This window comes from Anabrus simplex, chromosome 2 (assembly GCF_040414725.1).
Source record: "Anabrus simplex isolate iqAnaSimp1 chromosome 2, ASM4041472v1, whole genome shotgun sequence".
NCBI lineage: Eukaryota > Metazoa > Arthropoda > Insecta > Orthoptera > Tettigoniidae > Anabrus > Anabrus simplex.
This window is the reverse complement of record NC_090266.1, coordinates 159,952,370-159,977,116: the sequence shown is the minus strand read 5'-3', so window position 1 is coordinate 159,977,116 and position 24,747 is coordinate 159,952,370. Positions and strand designations below refer to the sequence as shown.

Here is a 24,747-nt window from a genome sequence, read left to right as displayed (position 1 = left end):
TAGGGTCAGTTGTCCCTGTCTTGAACACTAAGCAGTATTCGCCTCCGTGGCGTAACGGTGAGCACATTTGCCGTCCTTGGTGGCACGGGTTCGATTCCCGGTACTGCCGGAGATTTAAGAATGGTAGGAGGGCTGATACGTGGTTGAAAAGGTATTTACAGCTAACCTTAATTGGGGACGTGCCTGAAAAGCTCTGCACCACCTCGGGATCAGGACACGAGTTTACTTTACCTAACCAGTGAATTTGTTAGATGAAATCTGAAACTAATTCCTCCCCTAGTGTACTATCTTAGATAAAATATCTGATATTATACACAGTATACGAAATAAATGGATATTTTGCTTCCTAAATACAGTAATAAAGTAATAGCCCTAGCTGTGAAGAGATTAATGAAAATTACAACAACAATAATAATAACAACTTACAATACTGTACTATTATTTATAATTTAACGTTAATTACTTAATTTTTTAGCATTAAGGAAAGTTTCAGTACCCATCTTAAAACTGTGAGTGAAAAATATCACTAAAATAGGATTTTGGAAAAGGATTTTTAAAACTGGGAACGACAGCCGACTACTTGTTTGCTGACTTATACTTACTAGTGCCAGGCTCCTCATTTTCATCTACCCTATCCGATCTCCATTGGTCAGTTCCTGTTCCTTTCCTATCCTGACTGTATTAAAGCATTCGAGGCCTCCGGGGTTTTTCTTTTTCACGCCCTTCGTTGCCCTTGCCTTTCATTGGCCGATATAATTTTCTGAAGTGTCGGACCCCTTCCATTTTCTCAATCAATCAATCAATCAATCAATCAATCAATCAATCAATCAATCATATACATTTAGGGCTGTCGCCCAGGTTGCAGATTCCCTATCAATTGTTAACCTAGCTTTTTCTTAAATGCTTTCAAAGATCTTGGAAATATTTCGAACATTTCCCGTGATAATGTACACCAGTCCCTCCCTCTTCGACCTATAAATTAATATTTGGCCCAATTTTTCCTCGTGAATTCCAACTTTATCTTCATATTATGATCTTTACTACTTTTAAAAGCTCCGTTCAAGCTTATTCGTCTACTAATGTCATTCCACGCCATCTTTCCACTCACAGCTCGAAACATACCACATAGTCGAGCATCTCGTCTCCTTACTTCCAAGTCTTCTAATAGAGGATGGTTGCCTAGTTGTACTGCCTCCAAAAACAGTAGTCACCACCTCAACCACTCGCGCAACTCAAGCAAGGTACTCCACCATTTCCCTTGCCTGCACGATCACCGAACACCTTCCCGACAAAGCATGCATGAGACTGGATTAATTGCCTTGTTTATCGTGAAGCAGTACCGACAATACATCATAATCAATTATGATTCACGGTCGAAGGGGCATGGCAGGACATTCTACTCGTACAACAGGCAGTAAGTATATCATCTTTATGACTGATGTACCGGTAATCGGTATAAGTTAAGAGTAATCACCTGTTTTGGAGCAAGTACAAGTGAGGGCGTGGAACCACATTGACATCCAATAAAATGATCGTCTTAACATGCAATATCATATTCTTTTAGTTAGTAGTTTAACGCCGCATTAACTCTGACAGGTTTTTTGACAACAATGGAATAGGCCAAGGCTAGAACTGGGAAGAAGGCATTACGGCCTTATATAATGTACAACCTGGTGTGAAAAAAGGGGAAACCATGGAAAACAATCTTCAGTGCTGCCGATGGCAGGGTTCGAACCCACCATCTCCCGAAAGCAAGCTACATCTACACTGCCCGCACCAGGCAGCGGTGTTATTACTCATTAGACACAAACGTATGGCCGTCCACCTTCGATCTGGGTTACGTGTTAATTTGCAGTTTCCCACAGTTGTGACTATAGTAGGCGGTGGAAGGCGCAGCGGTGACGATTTGTGCGGAACCAGCAGCGAGTAAAACCATACCCTTGGCAAATAGTTGATTTTTGTATAATGTCCGTATATAGGGCCTATATTTATTCGCATCATATCTTCCACATCATCGCCGTTGCGCGAGCAGTACCTCGTATCCCACAATGCTCTCCGTTAGGCTGGTCACGCTCCCGGCCACATGTTATGTACTATACGCAGTTTATCAGAACGTTGTTTGTTTTGTTCATTTTTCTATGCCAGATTGTTTTTTCTTTTTTTCTTTGCTATGTGTTTTACGTCGCACCGACGCAGATAGGTCTTTGGCGATGTTGGATAGGAAAGGCCTAAGAAGTGGAAGGAAGCGGCCGAAGCCTTAATTAAGGTACAGCCCCGGCATTTGCCTGGTGTGAAAATGGGAAACCATGGAAAACCATCTTCAGGGCTGCCGACAGTGGGGCTCGAACCCACTATCTCCCGATTACTGGATACTGGCCGCACTTACGCGACTGCAGCTATCGAGCTCGGTATGCCAGATTGTAAAGGAAAAGGAAACTTACCGTACCGTACAGTAGGAATGTATATTTTCATTAAGTATTTACGCACTCCTACAGTATAATAGTCTTAAGGTACATTTTCCTTTACAAAATACCGGGTGTGTTGGGCGTGGGGTTAAGGGTCGCGCAGCTGTGAGCTTGGATCCGGGAGATAGTGGGTTCGAACCCCACTGTCGGCAGCCCTGAAGCTGGTTTTCTGTGGTTTCCGATTTTCACCCCAGGCAAATGCTGGGGCTGTACCTTAATTAAGGCCACGGCCGCTTCCTTCTCACTTCTAGGCCTTCCCTGTCCCATCGTCGTCATAAGACCTATCTGTGCCGGTGCGACGTAGAGCAAAAAAGCAAAATAGCCTACACACATCTGCTCGCGCAGCGACGTTATATCAGTTGATATGATTCATCGATCTACACACGACGCGCAAGTCGCCTACGGGAGTCAAATAGAAAGACCTGCACCTGGCGAGCCGAACCCGTCCTGGGATATCCCGGCACTAAAGCCATACGACATTTGATTCATCGGTCTACTACGAGGAAGAAATAAGGTGTTCCAAGAATGAGACCCCAGGAAAAATCTCTTTTCCTTATGTTGGTGCATTGTTAGTTTCGTTGAATTAATTTCAGAGGATGTTTTTTACGTCGCACCGACACAAATAGATTTCATGGTAACGATGGGACGCGAGAGGGCTAGGAGTGGAAAGGAAGTGGCCGTGGTCTTAATTAAGGTACAGCCCCAGCATTTGCCTAGTGTGAAATTGGGAAACCGCGGAAAACCATATTCAGGGCTGCCGAGAATGGAGTTCGAACCCACTATCTCCCGAATACAAGCTCACAGCTGCGTGACACTAGCTGCACGACCAACTCGCTCGGTAGAGGATGTTTATTTATTTATTTATTTATTTATTTATTTATTTATTTATTTATTTATTTATTTATTTATTTATTTATTTATTTATTTATTGGAACTGATCTGTTGAGTCTTCAGTATTTCCTCATATACCAGTTCGAACGAGAACTCTAATAAACGAAGTGTTTTACGAGGGCTGTAAATAAAGTTTTTTTGCTATTTGCTTTACGTCGCACCGACACAGATAGGTCTTATGGCAACGATGACATAGGAAAGGCCTAGGAATGTGAAGGTACAGCTCCAGCATTTGCCTGGTGTGAAAATAGGAAACCACGGAAAACCATCTTCAGGACTGCCAACAGTGGGGTTCGAATCCACTATCTCCCGGATGCAAGCTCACGGCTGCGCGCCCCTAACTGCACGGCCAACTAGTCCGGTGTAAATAAAGTAGTGGTAACGTAGTCCAGACTAAGGTTGGGCAGACCGGAACAGTCAGTGGTTCAGGAACATTAGGAGCTTGAAATGGAGTGTTTCAGTACAGTGTGCCGACACACGGCACACGGGACTGTAACTGCGCGGTAGAGAGATCTTCGTGTAGCAACATGACATGCTCCGCTTCAGCAGGTAGTTATGTGTTGCTGTACCGGACGTGCTGTGTGTAGTTACGGCCAGTGTAAAGCTGCACGGAGCGTGAAGGAACAGTCGGAACACTGAAATTCGCGCCCAATAATAACGTTCAAAGACTGCTGTTAGGTGAAGATTTTTCGGTCAATGTGAAATACACGTAACATGGTTACAATGGCAGTACAGGTGTTTAAAAGTAACTAATCCAAATATATGTTCTGCATTCGAATATATCGGTCTGTATTGCGAGTAATTAGGGCCAGGATAAAACTTCATGGCACGTGAAAAAGCAGTCGGAACTCTAAAACAGGCACCCAGAAGATCATGCCTAAATGTTGTTTTTTAGGATAAGAATGTTTTCATTCATTCTGAAATACACCTGTCACAATTACACCGGCAGTAAATGTTTTTACAAATGTCACAATGTTACTTCCACCAATTAAACATATACTCGCACAGTTGAAGAAACATTCGTCTGTACTCTATTTACGTACACAATATACAAGCGGAACACGGAAATAAAAAATAACCTATACCAGCAAAACACGAAGATAAAAATTGAACACAAAATACAAGCGAAACAGGAGATTCAAAATAAAACTGCGCGTATACAAGCAGAAAACTAAAATAAAAATTAACCCATACAAGCAAAACACGAAGATAAAAATAAAACATTATGTACAAGAGGAACATGAGATTAAAAATAAAACTATACACGCAGAACACGAAAATAAAAATTGTGGGATATTTAAGTTGGAAATTTCTCGTCATTGTGTCGGTTGAAGATCCCTTTGCAGACAAAATAGAAGAACATAAATTGTATTTCGCCCTGTCCGCTTTTATTCTAGTAAAAAGTCCTAAACAGGACTCCGGTGCGACATTATGCAAAGTTTACCGTCTTTTGTACGGTATATATTACTAGGCTTCAACGCTCTTACAAAACAGAACGCATTAAGTTATCCGCATGTACCGAAGGCCAGTTGCCGGTGCAACGGAACTCACAGAACAGAGAGGATACGGCGGAACACGGAACACTCCAGTACATGGCGGCACACTGCCGTTATCGACAGTCAGCTAATAGGCGAAGGGCAGTGCATAGTGGCGCTTCTGACGGGATAGCGAGTCGCTGTCTCGGTCTCACTTGAGAATGTTTCAGAACAACTGGCGCTCCGTGTTCCGGAACATAACTGTACTCCAGCACAGTGTGCCGAAACAGGGACATAGTGCCCAACCCTAGTCCAGACACTCGCGGGAGATCGGGCATGCGCAAATAGGATATGGGAGTGGTCAGGTGATGCTGTTGTCGATGTATAGAATGCATTTGACGGGCATTTAGTTTGAAGTGTTGTTGCTGTGTGGCATTGAAGTGAAGAGTGTCGATTTCACCGTTCGAAAGCATGTTTTCAAAAGGTGATCAGCGATCGTGGATTAAAATCGAGGTTGCCCGTCGCAAAAATGCTTCAGAATGTTATCGAGGACTGCGTGAATCCTGTGGCGAGAATGCATTACCGTATAGGACGGTTGCACAATGTGTCAAGGCGTTTCGTGCGGGTCGGAATGAGACTGTGGATTTGCATCGCACAGGTCGGCCGACCATTCCTCTAGATCATATTGACATCGTGAGTGGTCTCGTTTCCGTAGACGATCGATGGTCTGTTCGGGAATTACCCGTAGAGGTTGGTCTCTGTCATCAAACGGTGTGGCACGTCAGTGACGAAATGCCTTAACATGAGGAAGATTGTGTACCGTTGGGTTCCACATCAATTCACCGACGTAGAGAAGTAGCACCGGTATGCACTGAATGACATCCACCCGGACAGATAACGAAACGAAGGAGACGCATTTCTGCAGCGTAATGTCGCCATTGATGAGACGTGGCCACGAGCTTACGGACCCGAATTAAAGCGTAAATCGAATGAATGGCGTCACCGAGGTTCGCCAAGTCCACAAAAATGTCGACAGGAAACCAGTCGGGTGAAGCTTATGCTGATTGCCGCATACGACTACGACGATGTTATTCTTAGACATGTGCCTGAGGGACAAACATCCATGTTTATTGCGGGACGAACGTCCTATCGTGTTGCATGAAAACGCAAACAGTGTCAAGCTCTTATTGCAACGGTGGCCTTGAGAGGTCTTGGAACCCTCCCCCGTACTCACCAGACATGAGTCCTTGTGACATATTCCCAACGTCCCATAATTTGGCAGTGAGGTAAAGAATGACAGGAAGTTCAGAAGTTACATGATAACTATTGTTTACGAAAGTACAGTAAATTATACACAAATGTCATTCTCATAAAATCGTGATATTATTTGAATTTCGGTTCAGTTTTTAAAATTAGTTTCGTTTAACTATAATAAGAATGTATTTAAAAAAACACCATTAATAATAACATGTTACTAGTTCAACTGACAGCCTCAGTGGCTCAGGCGGCAGCGCACCAGGCTCTCACCGCTGGTTCCGTGGTTCAAATCCCGGTCACTCCAAGTGAGATTTGTGCTGGACAAAGCAGAGGTGAGACAGATTTATCTCCGCGTACTCCGGTTTTCCCTGTCATATTTCATTCCAGCAAAACTCTCCAATATCATTTCATCTGTCATTCACTAATCATTGTCCCAGAGGAGTGCGACAGGCTTCGGCAGCCGGCACAATTCCTATCCTCGCCGTTAGATGGGGGCTTCATTCATTCCATTCCTGACCCGGTCGAATGACTGGAAACAGGCTGTGGATTTTCATTTTTACTAGTTCAACTCAAATCACAGAAGACGAAATGCAAAATTGAGATAATCATGAAGGTTTCCTCTATACAAAGAGCAATGTTCCATATCCAGGTAAAAGTTCAAACTGAGTAAATTCTTCAAAATGCACATTGGTGCAACATCTCCGAAGGGCCTTAGTCTACCAAACGAGTCGCTTGAAGCGACCGCTGCTCAGCCCAATGGCCTGCAGATTACGAGGTATCATGTGATCAGTACGACGAGACCTCTCAGCCATCATTATAATTATTATTATTATTATTATTATTATTATTATTATTATTATTATTATTATTATTATTATTATTATTATTATTATTATTATTATTATTATTATTATTATTATTATTATTATTATTATTATACAAGTTGCTTTACGTCGCACCGACACAGATGGGTCTTATGGCGACGATAGGATAGGGAAGGGCAAGGAGTGGGAAGGAAACGGCTGTGGCCTCAATTAAAGTACAGCCCCAGCATTTGCCTGGTGTGAAATTGGGAAACCACGGAAAACCATCTTCAGGGCTGCCGACAGTGGGGTTCGAACTCATTATCTGCCTGATGCAAGCTCACAGCTGCGCGCCCCTATCCCCACGACAAACTCGCTTGGCCGGGCCGTTATTCTTGGCTTTCTGGACCGGATTCTGTTCCATACAAGGAACATAAGGCAAGAAAACTAAAATAAACGTTCTTGAGAACTTTATTCGGCACAAATTAAGTTCATTTCTTTATTTCTTAATCCGTTTACCCTTCAGAATTGGTTTTTCCCTCGGACTCAGCGACGAATCACACCTCTACTGCCCCAAGGGCAGTGTCTCGGAGAGTGAGACATTGGGTTGGAGAATACAAATGGGAAGGAGGACCAGAACCTCGCTCAGGCCGCCTCACCTGCTATGTAGAAGGATGGGAAGATTGTAGGGGATAGACAAGGAAGAGGAAAGGAAGCGTCCGTGGTCTTAAATTAGGTACCATCGCGGAATTGCCTGGAGGAGAAGTGGGAAACCACGGAAAACCAGTTCGAGGATGCCTGAGGTATTAATCGAAACCCCTCCCCCTCCTCCACTCAGTCGACCTCCCGAGGCTGAATGGACCCCGTTCCAGCCCTCGTACCACTTTCCAAATTTCATGACAGAGCCGGGAATCGAACCTGGGCTTCCGGGAGTGGCAGCTACTCACACTAACCACTACACCACAGTGGTGGACAATGAAGTGCATTACTAGTGCATAATCTTATTCAAGTGGGAAGTCAGAATTGCAAAAAGAAATTGGATTTATGGTACAGTAGAGAGTCTCGTTTCGGTAAATTTACGGGACCGGAGCATATTCGGTACACAAGAAATGTTGAATAATCTAACGAAAAAAATACAAGTCTTCATTATAACACAGAGAGAAATGTAAAGTAGATATTACGCTGTGATTGTAATAACAGTAAATTTACATATTTTACTTAACACGAAACAATAGTACAGTTTTGTAAGCCTGCTGATCATTACAGTTTAGTCTGCAAGCCTCTGTGAATTTACTAAACGTCGCTACAATCCTCGATTTGCAACTAGTGTTGTGGCCTCATTTAGTTCTATACCTCTTATCTTTAAATCGTTAGAAACCGAGTCTAACCATCGTCGTCTTGGTCTCCCTCTACTTCTCTTACCCTCCATAGCAGAGTCCATTATTTTTTTTGCTAGGGGCTTTACGTCGCACCGACACAGATAGGTCTTATGGCGACGATGGGATAGGAAAGGCCTAGGAGTTGGAAGGAAGCGGCCGTGGCCTTAATTAAGGTACAGCCCCAGCATTTGCCTGGTGTGAAAATGGGAAACCACGGAAAACCATCTTCAGGGCTGCCAGTAGTGGGGTTCGAACCTACTATCTCCCGGATGCAAGGTCACAGCCGCGCGCCTCTACACGCACGGCCAACTCGCCCGGTAGTCCATTATTTTCCTAGGTAACCTATCCTCCTACATTCGCCTCACATGACCCCACCACCGAAGCCGGTTTATGCGTACAGGTCCATCCATCGAGTTCATTCCTACATTAGCCTTTATCTCCTCATTCCGAGTACCCTCCTGCCATTGTTCCCACCTGTTTGTACCAGCAATCATTCTTGCTACTTTCACGTCTGTTACTTCTAATTTATGAATAAGATATCCTGAGTCCACCCAGCTTTCGCTCCCGTAAAGCAAAGTTGGTCTGAAAACAGACCGATGTAAGGATAGTTTCGTCTGGGAGCTGTCTTCCTTCTTACAGAATACTGCTGATCACAACTGCGAGCTCACTGCATTAGCTTTACGACACCTTGATTCAATCTCACTTACCATAATACCATCCTGGGAGAACACAAAACCTAAATACTTGAAATTATCTACCTGTTCTAGCTTTGTATCACCAATCTGACATTCAATTCTGTTGAATTTCTTACCTACTGATATCAATTTAGTCTTCGAGAGACTAAATTTCATACCATACTCATTGCACCTATTTTCAAGTTCCAAGATATTAGACTGCAGGCTTTCGGCACAATCTGCCATTAAGACCAAGTCGGCAGCATAGGCCAGACTGCTTACTACATTTCCACATAACTGAATCCCTCCCTGCCATTTTATACCCTTCAGCAGATGATCCATGTAAACTACGAACAGCAAAGGTGAAAGATTACAGCCTTGTCTAACCCCTGTAAGTACCCTGAACCAAGAACTCATTCTAGCATCGATTCTCACTGAAGCCCAATTGTCAACATAAATGCCTTTGATTGATTTTAATAATCTACCTTTAATTCCATAGTCCCCCAGTATAGCGAAGATCTTTTCCCTCGGTGCCCTGTCATATGCTTTCTCTAGATCTAGGAAACATAAACACAACTGCCTATTCCTCTCGTAGCATTTTTCAATTACCTGGCGCGTACTGAAAATCTGATCCTAACAGCCTCTCTGTGGTCTGAAACCACACTGGTTTTCTTCCAACTTCCTCTCAACGACTGATCGCACCCTCCCTTCCAAGATGCCAGTGAATACTTTGCCTGGTATACTAATCAATGAGATACCTCGATAGTTGTTGCAATCCTTCCTGTTCCCTTGCTTATAGATAGGTGCAATTACTGCTTTTGTCCAATCTGAAGGTACCTTACCAACACTCCATGCTAATTTTACTACTCTATGAAGCCATTTCATCCCTGCCTTCCCACTATAGTTCACCATTTCAGGTCTAATTTCATCTATTCCTGCTGCCTTATGACAATGGAGTTTATTAACCATCCTTTCCACTTCCTCAAGCATAATTTCACCAACATAATTTTCCTCCTCCACATGAGCTTGGCTGTTCGCAACACCACCAGGATGATTTCCTTTAACATTTAGATGTTCAAACTATTCCCTCCACCTCCCCAGTGATTCTCTGGGATCAATTTGAGTTCACATGAATTACTCAAAACACTGTTCATTTCGCTTTTCCCTCCCTTCCTAAGATTCTTTATTACTGTTCAGAAAGGTTTCCCTGTTGCTTGACCTAGCCTTTCCAGGTTGTTACCAAAATCTTCCCATGACTTCTTTTTGGATTCAACAACTATTTGTTTCGCTCTGTTTCTTTCATTTACATACAAATCCCTGTCTGCCTCTGCCCTTGTTTGGAGCCATTTCTTATAACCCTTCTTTTTACGTTTACAAGCTGCACTCACTTCATCATTCCACCATTATGTTCGCCTTTTCCCATCTTTACACACAGTTGTTCTTAGGCATTCCCTTGCTGTTTCTACTACAGCATCCCTGTATGCCACCCATTCACTTTCTATATCGTGAACCTGCTTACTGTCTACTGTTTGAAACTTCTCACTAATCATATCCATGTACTTCTGTCTAATTTCCTCGTCCTGGAGGTTTTCTACCCTTATTCGTTTGCAGACAGATTTCACTTTCTCTACCCTAGGCCTAGAGATACTTAGTTCACTACAGATCAGATAGTGGTCTGTATCATCGAAAAATCCGCGGAAGACTCGTACATTCCTAACAGATTTCCTGAACTCGAAGTCTGTTAAGATATAGTCTATTATGGATCTGGTACCCCTAGCCTCCCATGTGTAGCGGTGAATAGTCTTATGCTTGAAGAATGTATTCGTAACAGCTAAACCCATAGTAGCACAGAAGTCCAGCAAACGCTTCCCATTCCCATTAGCTTCCATATCTTCCCCACATTTACCAATCACCCTTTCGTATTCTTAAGTTCTATTTCCAACTCTCGCATTGAAATCGCGCATTAGCACTATTCTATCCTTGCTGTTGACCCTGACCACGATGTCACTCAATGCTTCATAAAACATGTCAACTTCATCCTCATCTGCACCCTCACATGGTGAATACACGGACACAATTCTCGTCCTAATTCCTCCAACTGACAAATCTACCCACATCATTCGCTCATTTACGTGCCTAATAGAAACTATGTTGCGTGCAATGGTATTATTGATAAAGAGCCCTACCCCAGACTCTGCCCTTCCCTTTCTAACACCCGTCAAGTACACTTTATAATCTCCTATCTCTTCCTCGTTATCTCCCCTTACCCGAATATCACTTACTCCTAACACATCCAGATGCATCCTCTTTGCTGACTCAGCCAGTTCTGCTCTCTTCCATAAGCCCCATTAATATTTATAGCTCCCCATCGAATTCCATTTCGTTCGCCAAGTTGTTTCCAAGGAGTCCCTCGCCTGTTAAATGGGAGTGGGATCCGTTACTCCCATAGGTCCGAGGCTTGCTTAAAATGTTCTGAGCTCGGTAAATTCATGAAGCAGGATGCTACCCTACTTGCACATAGTCCAAGTGAGGATCTCTCCTCTAACGGGTTATGGACCGCCGGTGAATTGTATAGTCCTAGCCGCCTGAGCACAAGGAGGGCCATGACTCGGAATATGTCCGAGATGCCCACTCCCATTCCATAGCAACTGGTATCCCGACTCCCAGGACCACTTACTAGGCCACTTAGCCGTTGCCCATGCTTCACGAACTAGGACGTGACTACAGTAACCCACAAACATGAACCAATAATAATAATAATAATAATAATAATAATAATAATAATAATAATAATAATAATAATAATAATAATAATAATAATAATGTTATTGGCTTTACGTCCCACTAACTACTTTTTTCTTTTTTTAATATGTTGCTTTACGTCGCACCGACAGAGGTAGATCTTATGGCGACGATGGGGTAGGAAAGGGCTAGGAGTGGGAAGGAAGTGGCCGTGGCCTTAATTAAGGTACAGCCCCAGCATTTGCCTTGTGTGAAAATGGGAAACCACGGAAAACCATCTTCAGGGCTGCCGACAGTGGGGTTCGAACCCACTATCTACCGAATACTGGATACTGGCCGCACTTAAGCGACTGCATCTATCGAGCTCGGTAACTACTTTTTCGATTTTCGGAGACGCCGAGGTGCCGGAATTTATACCCGCCGGAGTTCTTTTACGTGCCAGTAAATCTACCGACACGAGGCTGACGTATTTGAGCACCTTCAAATGCCTCCGGACCGAGCCACGATCGAACCTGCTAAGTTAGGGTCAGAAGGCCAGCGCCTCAACCGTCTGAGCCACTCAGCCCGGCTTAGTGTCTGTTAGTTTCTACTGTGTATTAAAATACTAAATGATTTTAATTGTATAATCACACTGTACTTTGTATTAAATGTGTAATGGTGTTCCTTTGATGAAAGTTTTACTGTACAGTGTTGACTCAAAATCTGAACAACAACAACAACAACAACAAAAAGCTATTATTACAGCACTTACATTGGTAAATTGTCAACCCTTAACTTTCAGTCAAAATTCGCTGAGAGAGCATAGAAAACCTTACCCTTTTGTATTCTTTTTCAGTTTTGATATATATCCCCCCGCCCGCTATATCCCATAAACCCGGGCACTGTTTGTTGTCTATATTTTTTTGCCCCGGCGCTTTTAATTCCAATCGCCGCTGCTGGAGCTAACCACTCCACCCCATCACGTGCTGCGGTTACGAATACTAGAAGCCTTTACCTTCCACCCCTCCAAGGGCCTTCATGGTCTGTGCGGAGATGACTTTGCTTTCTTTTTAATTTCTATACTCACAACGCTCCCATAGGTGTTGCCGCAGGATGATGCTCGGTGTGTTCCAGCCGGAACTCGAATGCTTCCCTGGCCGTTTCTGTCTTCATTAACATCAGCCTAATGAAGAGCGGTAATAATTTGGTCATCATTAAGCTCTTCATTATTGAACAGAGTGGCGTCTCCCTCGGTTAGCCACTCTTTTGCATCGACCGGTTGAATGTCCCGCTGAATGGTCGGTAGATCTCATACAATTTCCACTGCATCTTAGGGGATCTACTGTATTTAATTTCTGTGTAATTACTGGACCTCTTGAGGAAGGCTATGTAATGCCAGGCTGACGAAATGCGGAGAAATGACAAGGTGTATAGGTACTCTTGCTAAATTTATACTGTGAATTTGTCCTATATCCGGAGACATTAACTGGAGTATTTTAACATGGCCTGGGTAAGATCCAGTGGACCGTTCTCCCACTTCGAGATTACCCACAACATCTTGAGACAGGAGTCTTTCTTTGTGTTCATATAATACCGCTTCTAGAAGACCTTTGAAGAGATGTGTGATATCTTCACCACTCATGGGCGTACATCACAAAACAATTTCGTGGTGGAGAACAGTACACTTTTCTCAAAATCCAGTACTGGATGTTTGTAAAACAATCCAGAGAGGCGTGAGGGATAATTATGTTTTGTTATCGTGAAGCAATCAGAAAAGTCAACATGTTACAGGGTCTCTCATATAAACTCAGATCGAACGCACGGTGTTTGTACAGTACTCTGCGCTACGGCAGCTGCCTCAGCCGAGCTTACGTAGCGCGCGGCCGCCCTGCTTTAAGGGTGTTTACAATCTTGTATGAAATCTTACCTAATAAAAGATGTTGTAAGTGTCGTCCTTCTTGGCTTATACAGACATTGTATCTGGTAACCAGATGCTGGCTGACGCGGGTGAGTTCTGCCACTGTAATGTTTCTGATTTCATTCGTAATGTTTTCTTTCAGCTCCTCCAATGTATGAGAGTTTGTTCAATACACTTTTTCTTTCATTTTAACCCACAAGTAAAAATCACACACTGTTAGATCTGGAGAACGAGGGGGAAGTAGACCAGCACTGATCACTCTGTCTGCAAACACTTCCGAGATTGTAAGAAGAGAATCTTCTGCTGTATGAGCAGGGCCTGAATCTTGTTGAAACCACCCACGCGATTTTTCTTCTTCCGTTAACTGATGGAAAAACGGCGCCAAAATGTCATCTTGGTACCTCTCTGCGTTTACTGTCGTCTTGAAAATAATTGGCCCAATTATTCGTCTTGCACTAACAGCACACCAAACACTAATCTTCCTATCATAATGAGGGACTTCATAAACACCATTAGGATTTTCTGCTCACCAATAGCGAGAGTTATGACTGTTCACATGACCATTCAGATGAAACCAGAACTTTTACATACGAAAATGCGGTGTTGCAATGATAATTGTCTCAGCATGTTAACAGCTGAGATTCAGACTGGCGACTCATGCTTGCCAGGTCAAGAAGTGTCGTACTTCCTGGCTTATATAGGCATTGTATCTGGTAACAACATTCTGGCTGACGCGAGCGAGTTCTACCTAGAGCCGCGCGCAGGGTACAAACACCCTGCGTGCAGTCTGGCTTTAAATGAGAGACTCTGTATAAAGTTGTGTGTTGATAGCTGTGTCTGTTTGTTTACAGTTTCATTTGCTATACATCCAAGTAACAAATTGTTAACTTTCTGTGTTCTAGTTTGGGAATCCATGATGAAAGGAAGTTACAAGACGTCAGGTGCAACTGGCCAGAAAGAAGACTTCAGTTCCCAGAAAAATAATTTGTATGGCAAGTATAATTGTTTTTATTTCCTTCTCGCTTTGTTTGCGGTAGATGTTCCTGACTCACTGATGAAATCGTAGACTGCTGAATTGAATAAATGTATACTTACATTTTTGACAAAGCTGTGATCCATGGTAAAAGTGTCTTATCATTCCTCTCAAAATCAATCAATATCAATCACAAAGATGAAATTATGTCAGGCTGGGCGGCTTGGACGCTATAGTGCTGGCTTTCTGAGCACAAGTTGACGGGTTCCATCCTGGCTCAGTCCGGTGGTATTTGAAGGTGCTCAAGTTCGTCAGCCTCGTGTCGGTAGATTTACTGGCACGTAAAAGTACTCCTACTGTACCGTATCCCGTCCTAATTTCGGCCTAGCTCAGGGGTAGAAGTGCGTGGTGCGTCCGAATAGGGTCGATAGCAAATTTAAAAAAAATATACTGTATAACTTATTAAGTAACTTACACTAAAATATATGGACAGGTAATACGTACATAAACCTAGTGAATGAGAAATCGGGTAAAATGGATTTATTGTACTAAAAACATAAAAAGAAACCATATTAAACAAAAAATCAACTAAAATACCGACCACTCGTGTGTCAATCAAAGAAAATAACACGAATGTTTACATAAATTACAATTATCAAACAAATTGTTTACAAACGATGCGGGTAACAAACCCGAGATATTAAGCGAGTTTCACATAGAATAGAATATAGAAAAAATGACATAGTGTGGTTGCGCGCTTTGTTAAATCCCTAGTTCTTTGCCCGAGGGCTCGATTCCCTAAACCGTTCATGATATGCGACAGTAATGCCCGATCCACTAGTAATGGCCCAAATTACATACATATTCCGAATACTCCGACACAAACATATAAAATACTTGTTCAGGACTGCATCTGCATCACCCTTCTAAAATTGTCACAGATTTTACTTTATGGGTCCGAACCCATGATCACAGATGAGGTCAGAACTTCTCTTCCCAAAAATGGCTATCGGGCTATGTATCCCCATTATCGAACAAATGACAACATTACAGCAAAGAAATGACACGCTGGACCCAAAATACAAAATTGCAACATGAAAATAAACGAAACCTGGAAAATAAAACACACAAAATATATACAGTAAAGTTGATAGAGCTGTCGGGTCAAGAACCCAACATATCCGGGCACTGGACGTCGCATATCTCATGTAGATACAGCATAGCAGTAGCATGTAACACGGCAGGGAAATCAGCTGATTGGCGTCAGAAATAAACAAGCAACTAGGTCTTTGTGGCTTGGCGATTCACAAACGTAACGGGACAATTTGTAAAACTTCACTACCCCTCTCTGACCAGCGTACATCTGAGTCGAGGGTCGCCATCTACCTGAGGCAAGAATGAATGGCACATCCGGCCTTGACATTATTCTCAATGCTATAAATAAGCACACAAAATCTATCCAGCAAACGCGGCTGATAGCCTTAAATAATTTCACATTTAACAGGCTGGTTCATTATCTTACCATTACGGCTCCAAATATATCACGGCTTTCATAGTCTATCTCTTAGCATCTCAGCCCAAGTAAATATCCACAGGAAACTCTCTAGCCTCACATATAAATAAACCTCGGTTCGACGACCGGTACATAACCATGAATTTGCCTGCCAACACACTTAAAGACCCTACTCTACTCTCGACGTTGAAAAGTCTCACCTTTCGCCTTCTCACAGCTGAAATTCATGCATCATACATTATTTCCTAGCCTACACTGGCTCTAGTCTAATCCGCTCTCCCGATTCGATACTGGTGGCGTACAGTCTACTAGATTTTCCACGAAGAATCTACCCATAAATGTCTATCTTAACTCAACATAAACTGGAATAAAAAACAAATAACAGCAACACACACCCCGTCTAAATATTTACAATACGCAGCTCGGCGACTTAGCATGCTTGCAGCCCTTAAATTTACTGAAATGAGCAATACAAATGCCACTCTGGCTTATATTTAAGAGTTAATTTACATATCGTCGCCGCCGGGATAAAACCTCCTATGTGAAATATTTTAGCTCAGAACTTTGGCTGGTAAGGTTCTGTCTTCTAAGGTGCAATATTGTGTGAATGTGATCAAGGCATTCTCGCCCTTCATAATGTATGAGCTGCGGGTCAGTATATCTCCAAACATATTATCACATAGGAGGTTTCGTCCCGGCAACGACGATATTTAAAATGGAAATGGCCTTTCCTCATGAATCTAGCTATCATTTTACATGCTTAAAGAACAAAAGGACTTACCTTGGTGGCAACCTCTTCATCAGCGCCGTTCAAAATGCAATAGGAGCACGCTTCCCTTGTCTACTCAGTTTTTATAGTTTCATAAGGTCTCGGGTTCCAAGGGGAAGTACCGCCAAACAAACCCTCTTCCTTTGTGAGAGCTCGCCAGATGCTAACGGCTGCTCACATTAATACGCATATATCAGTGGCGTATTCTGAGGGCTACCAAGGCTACCGGTGAAGTCGTAGGCTCAAATAAGAACGATGGAAATCTAAAGCACATTATATTGTAAGCATCTGGCACATTGTTCCATTTACCAAACTTGAACGCTATGAGGTAGGGCTCTCTAAAGACTAGGTATGCTCGCCCGCCATTTTGGTTCATTCCTGCACTACGTTCGTAAGGCAGTTGACCGCCCCAGCCTTGTATATCCCTCTTTTTTACTGTTTACCAAGCCTGAAAATGATACTAAACTAACATAATATAAAAATACTCATTCTCTATATTACTCAAATGGTTACTGAACATAAATGTTACCATATTTTGGACATTATTGTGTAATTTTTACTCGAGACGGTGACTGTAAAAGCAAAGTCGTTGACACTCGTAATTTGCCTTTTAAAAACAAACAAACTAGGCATATATTCTCACTGGAGAAATATTAGGAAAAATAGCTTACCGGTACTAATAAATCGGTTTATTATTATTATTATATTATTATTGATAAGTAGAAGAGGTTGTTCGTAAGCTATGTGCCGCGGTACCGTCAAATGAAATGAGGGACACCGTGGTGTTGATATAGGCGTAGACTACTGTCATTCTTAAGTCGTGGAATTTGACGTGATAATCGGTCAGTGTCGAAGATACATAAATTGTGATAGAAGATTTTGATACCATATGATCTCAGTCGGTATTTCATACTTGCGTGAAACTGATTCAGCGCTATTTTCAGTGTTGTCGAAATAATAAGAAAAATATTCGTCGAACAAAAATAACGCCGAAATATGATGTATGAAGACGAACACACCCAAGTAACTGGCATTTTTTTAAGCTTATTTCTTTCTTCCAAAATTTAGTTCATTTTCTTATTTACTTAATCTATTTACCCTCCAGGGTTGGTTTTTCCCTCGGACTCAGCGAGGGATCCCACCTCTACCGCCTCAAGGGCAGTGTCTTGGAGCTTCAGACTCTGGGTCGGGGGATACAACTGGGGGGATGACCAGTACCTCGCCCAGGTGGCCTCACCTGCTATGCTGAACGGAGGCCTTGGTGGGGGATGGGAAGATTGGAAGGGATAGACAAGGAGGAGGGAAGGAAGCGACCGTAGCCTTAAGTTAGGTACCATCCCGGCATTTGCCTGGAGGAGAAGTGGGAAACCACAGAAAACCACTTCCAGGATGACTGAGGTGGGAATCGAACCCACCTCTACTAAGTTGACCTCCCGAGGTTGAGTGGACCCCGTTCCAGCCCTCGTACCACTTTTCAAATTTCGTGGCAGAGTCAGGAATCGAACCCGGACCTCCGGGGATGGCAGCTAATCACACTAACCACTACACCACAGAGGTGGACCCCTTTTCTTATTTACCAGTATTTAAAAAAGGACATTCTATGTGCAAAATAAACTTACTTAGTGAATATTATGCATCTCATCAGCTTATGCAGTTGTAATTTAGTTTATTCATGAAACAAATATTATCATAAATTACGTTCAGGAAGAAAACAGGAATAGAGTAACTACTTCTATAGGTGAATCTTCTCTCCCAGCCTGGAGTATTGCACTGATAATCAGTTACAGTGGGAGTGACTCACGAGCTGTGGAGAATATTGAATTTTTTTACTTAGGCAAAGTTAACAGTAGCTTCTTTTTTTTTATTTAAGTAATATTTTACAAATTTACTGTCTCCTTTTATTACAGTATTTACAAAACAATAACACTCCTTGTTTACATTTTTCTCTTCTTTTCCGAAGCAGTCCCATACATTTTACCTCGTTTCCGTACATTCTTGTTAAAATCCACAACAGCATAGGATCGAATTTTGAAGAAATGTCTAACAAATTTTTTCTTTTAAATTACAACACATTGGAAAACATGTACTGGTACATTTATCACTCAAAATATTTTTTGTTACACTATTTGCACCATTTTGCATTATATAATGCTTATAGTCCCTATAAAAGACCTCACGTTTACAAATTAAATCCATAACTTCACACAATTTGGTTTCTTTAGACCACCCAAATTAAAATAATTTACTAATGTTTCAGAGCTCGAGTCAGAAAGCTCATAGTTCAAAAACTGTCTGCATATATCACAGATCTTGGTTTTCAGTAATGCATTTGTGGTACTACCACCAATGTTGAACAAATTATTTCTGTCATATGAAGTTAGTTTTGACAAATATTGTAACTGAGGAGTTTGTATATTGAACTCTTGTTGCTGGACTTTGGGGGCAGAACTGAATATTGAATGATCCACAGTGACTGTATTAAGGGGTGTAGTAATGTCAGTGGGAGTTGGATGCAGGTTTAAGTCAGCAGTTGAAGTAGAAGGTGTAGCAGAGGTAGTAGAGGCATAATGCAGATCAATAACAGAAGGAGAAATGGGTTCAACAATGTCAATGGGAGTGTGGTACTGATCAACAGAAGTTGAAGTGCAGTGACATCAATTGAATGCAAATTAAAGGCAGAAGTTGAAGTGATGTCTGAGGAAGTAGAATTAAATCCTGTAGTTTCAGAAGAAAATGCAGTACTGTCAATGAAAGGTGGCATAGGTGGTATTGGAACTGCGGCAGAAAATGGTGCAGATGGAATATTTTGTGGTATGTGATCAATTAAGAATGAATCACTGTCACTAAAATAGGAAGATCTTTTTATATCTGAGATAAATTGGGAAAATGTTATAAGTTTCAATGCTTTGAGGCACTGTAGTGCAGAGGGACAAGAACCAGCTTTTCTCCTAACTTGTGAGAAAATATTTTCAACAGCATCTTGAGTAAACCTGTGTAGTAGCACAAATTTATATCCTTCATTTAGAAGTTGCTCTGAAACTGAACACAATGACAATGCTGACATAATCATTCCTGTAGTCAGAGGTTTCCAGCCATTACTTATTGAAATATTTTGAAAGATCTCTACAAATCGACTAAGGAATTGAAATTTTATTTTTTTGTTTTTACCAGTCACAGCTGCCTTTGCAACTTTAGAGGAACATATTGAAAACAACTGTGCAATTAACCGATTAAAGTATGCTGTAGTTAATGCTTCAGGGGACAACATTTTTAACGTTACAGCCAACTCTAGTGCTGCTGCTGTCTTTACTGAAAAGAAGCGAACAGCTGAACCAACATTCATTTTACTAAAAAGAATTGGCTCCACATCAGCTCTCTGCAAATGATGAAGTAATCTCAATTCCTTGTTCTTATTAATTTCCGAGTGCCACAGCTGTACAATACATTTTCCAGACACAAAGCTACTCGGAAGCCTTCATTTCCTACAAGTGACTGAGGGAGATGAAGACCTGTATTTAAAACTGCACTTTTCAAGTTTTTAAGGAGATGGCAAACGTCTGGTACAACATAAATTTCATTATTAATACTGAACTTGACATTCCTTCGACTTTCATTTCTTGTCACCTCTGCACCAAAAGCAGCCCACATAGCTCTGTCGTTACTACCGGTACCGATATCTGAAGAGATAGAGATAACACGAAGGCCACACAGCTCTGAAAAATGAATACATCTTTCAATAAGTTGTTTTTGTAAAACACTTTTGGTTGAAGGGCCTGTTACTTCACATGCTATTACCTGTTTCCAAGCACTTTTTACACGTCTGATTAGAACAAGAGTAATGTGGTTACCTAAAGACTCAGTATCACCAAGAGTAACATTTCCACAAAATGAATACTCATGCTTATTAAAATCAGTTGACTTACTTATTTCCATTTCATCGATGGAGAGAGTACACACTCTGTCTAATACATCAAGAGCTTGCACTTTACATCTCAAAGGCTCAAGAAGGTCTTTAAAAATGCCAAACTCTATTCTTAAATGTCTAATTCGTTTAGTGAGTGTACTGTAGGAAGGGATAGGATAATTTGTGCTACGTGAATAATTGTAGCCATGAATACCTAAAATGAACCTAAGCTTTAAACCATAAACAATGGATTCATTGCTCCATGGTGAAGGTGTGTGTTCTAAGGCTGAGATCTGTTTATCATTAAGAAATATCTTCATTAATGCATTTTTCTTGTGAAGTTCACTTCTTAATGAGTTGATTTCTTCCTGCAACTCTGCTATTGTAGAACAAGTAGAAGGTCCAAAGGCTTCACTATTTGATGAACAAACAGCCTTCTTCATTCTGAAGCTGTTGTTCAGAAACATTCCCTTCTGAATGCTTATTTTCATCTTGTGAAGCCTTCTGGAAGAGAATATAAATGTTATTATAACAAGGAAGTACATAATGGATCTGAACTAAAAGTGATCTCACATATCCTCCTTCCAGTAGGCATTCCTTTTGTCAGAATAATTAAAGACTGCCTCATTTTAGGCAATCAGAAAAACTACACATTTATATTTATAATTATTTGTTAAACAATACATCTGTGCTAACAATATTTAAAGTAATTTATCTGCTGCTTCTTAGTTTTCTGTATATTATCAATAGAATGATTGTTTTTTACTCTGTACTCTGAATAAAATTTATATTTTATGGTATTCTTTGTCAGTTTGGCAACCTCAGTCATTTGAGGAAGAATAAATATTATTATGCATACCTTATACTGAGACTTTCTGGCAGATAAAAGTCTCCTGGAGGGATTTGGGACATTAAACAATGTAGGAATTGCATTGGGCTTCAGTTTTTTCCAACCATCTGCTCTCTTATGTTCCCACTGATTATCTTCAAAGTGTACCTCAAAGGGAAAACATTGCACACGAAGATTATGAATCTAGCTCCCCAACTGAAAGAAGCTTGCCCTGCATTTCAAGTTAGCATCTCTCATACAACATAGTACAAGTTTTTATATCTGTGGATTTACACATTATGAATCAATATAAATAATTTTCACCTAGTTATCGTACCTACTAGTGCACCAGTACATCCACTATAAACAGATCTATCCAATATTTGATTTTAAGAGGGAAAGCAGATAAATTCATTGTTTTCTGTATTTTTTAACCATGCTCTGCATTATCATGTTCACTCTGAACCTGGTAAAGAAAATTCACCTTTATGAATAAATGTATTACCATCATTGCTACAATGAATTGATGTGTCCACTACAATGAAAGATTAATTTGGACTCATTTGTAAATAATACTGGAACCTCAATTGAATCAGGTACGGTACTACAAAAGGTCATGAACCAACTTACAAAGGCCTTTCCATCTCCTGACTCATGTTCTTGTTCTGAAACATCATGAATTTCAATATTTTAAGCAGAAATATGGCAATAGACCTAACGTTCTATGTTCGTATGACAATGTTATGAGTCCTAGTACTGTGGTCATTTCATATCAGACATTTCTGCTAGATAGATGAATACAACTAAGCAGGGAGAAACAGTGTTCCCCCTTCTCTGCTTAGAATAGGTACCATTCTATGATATTTTTATAATAACTGATGCCCATCATTACAGAGATGAACCTTACAGTAAAGCATTTTAAAATGCTCAAAATATATGCACATACCGGTACCTAAAATGGTAACTTACTCATATCTGTTGACATTATTGTTGAACTGGTACCTACAATTTTGTAACTGATTTGAAGTAGGTACCAGTTTTTATTTCCTAGGCCTGATTAAAATTTGCAATCATGTTACACAGGTACCACAAAATCTTAAGTGTAGGCCTATTTATTAACAAAACAAAATCCTCAAACATTTACACCTTACCTACCTCCACATCAAAACTATCAAGGGCTTATGATTATTGAGACAATATTTAAAATATCATAGTGGTAAGGAACACACAGACATTATTTTAATGGAATATTGCTTAAACAGTAAGTAAAATTTCAAATCTTTACTTGGGTGGACAGAAGTATGACCTTTCTAAGTATGCTATTCATCAGCATATAGGCCTAATATACTTTTATTCTGAATTAGGCATATTACGAGGAAGTTTTAATATTTTATGATCAGGCATTATTCCCATGCAGACAGCCTTTCTACTAAATCTATGCGATTATTATCGGTAGTCTGCCCTTTTTGATCAGACCAAAGCTGTATCAGAATTTCGATGCATAAGAAGTGATAATTGCTCGTACCGTACTGTGCATACTTGAAAAGAACACCGATAACAAAGAGGCAAGCTATAGCGCAAAAAAAAAAAAAAAAAAAAAAAGAAATGACTCAGTATTAATCATTTATAAGGTACAGTACTTCTAACCCAATGTTTAATGTGAAATAACTTACCTCACAAAGCCTCGAAGTCGATGTTGGTTTCCACCTGTCACGTCTACAGTTTTGAAGCCAGATTGCTCTCCTAGAATTTTCAGAAGGGAATCTAAACAACCTGTATCCCGCACTAGAGACATTACTACAGTTAGGTGCAGAACAACCCACTATAATGAAATAAATATACACACAAATATAGCACTATTCTGTCCATGCACTTAGTGATTAAAGCGATACGTTCAATATGATGAAGCGAACGCTCGTAGGAGAAACTAGAGTTTGATCACATGGCTCATTGCGTGTGTATGAACCAAAATGGCGGCTAAGCATACCCATCTTATAGAGCCTTACTATGAGGTAAAACGTCACTCACATTTCTCAGTGCAAGGCATCGGAGAAAGGTATTGCAGCCCAGCCACTGTCCCCCACTCCCCTCGCCTTACCTCATACGGATTGCTGCTGAGTGCCTGACGGCTGCGGGGACCGAGGGAATAGGTGTGCTAGGCTTCGGTCCGTCAGATCGCCACTGCTAGAGAAGAAGAGATAGCTCAAAGACTCGAAGTTCTCCAGAAGTTTCCGAAATTGACACATGCGTTCCTCATCGTATATCCTTCCTCACCTCACACTTCTGACTTAATTATACAGATAACAGAGTGCTGGTATTTCACTCCCTTTTGCTTCTACATCGGTCTAGGAAGACACTGCAGGACTACTGATGTAGGAGTAGTATAGTTTTCTTTTTATAGGTGGATCTGCTAAAATGAAATGCACTCTTTCAGGTTTAGTGTTCTCTTTGGTTGGTTGGAATCGAACCTGTGATCATGGGTCGGACGCCACCACTGATCTCCCGAGGAAGCTAATAAATCAGTGAACGCTGGGTACGACTGTTAGTAATACTGTACAATCCAAACATTTAATAATAATAATAATAATAATAATAATAATAATAATAATAATATGGCAGAAAATTTCGAAAGTGCAACAGAACAGATCAATGTGTTGAAGGAAGTAGCAGAACAAACAGGTTTACAAATTTCCTTTCAAAAGACAGAAGTAATGTCGAATATCAAAGATTATACGGCACAACTAAACACCAAATATGGAATGATAAACCGTGTTAGTAAATTTAAATACCTTGGGGAATGGATTCAGCAAAATGGACTTGACAAAGAGGCCATAGCAGCAAGAATCAAGAAAATGGAAGTCACTTTCCAAACCACTCACAACATTTACAACAAAAAGTGCTTTTCCCTGAACACAAAAATTCGTCACTACAACACTGTCATCAAACCAGTATCACTGTATGCATCTGAATGCCTTATCCTGTCCGAGAAATGTTTGCTTGCGGATTTAGAGAGGAAAGAAAGAAAGAAAGAAAGATCTTACACACCATACTTGGTCCAAACTACAAAAATGGCATCTACATTAGAAAATCCAGGCAAGAAATATACTCTAAGATAGAGAAGATCACGGACACAATGCGTAAAGGCAGAGTTCGCTTCTACGGTCATATACGACGGA

At 41.1% G+C, this 24,747-nt stretch overlaps 1 protein-coding gene across 2 annotated transcripts in view; it reads left to right on the top strand.

The window, feature by feature from the left end:
- Positions 1-24,747, top strand: part of Reg-5 (Rhythmically expressed gene 5) — a 168,441-nt gene that overhangs the window by 106,959 nt on the left and 36,735 nt on the right. For both annotated transcript variants that reach the window (XM_067140418.2, XM_067140419.2), the window contains exon 4: positions 14,486-14,575. In XM_067140418.2, coding sequence (XP_066996519.1) covers positions 14,486-14,575 — 90 coding nt within the window. The remainder of the gene's footprint in view (positions 1-14,485; positions 14,576-24,747) is intronic.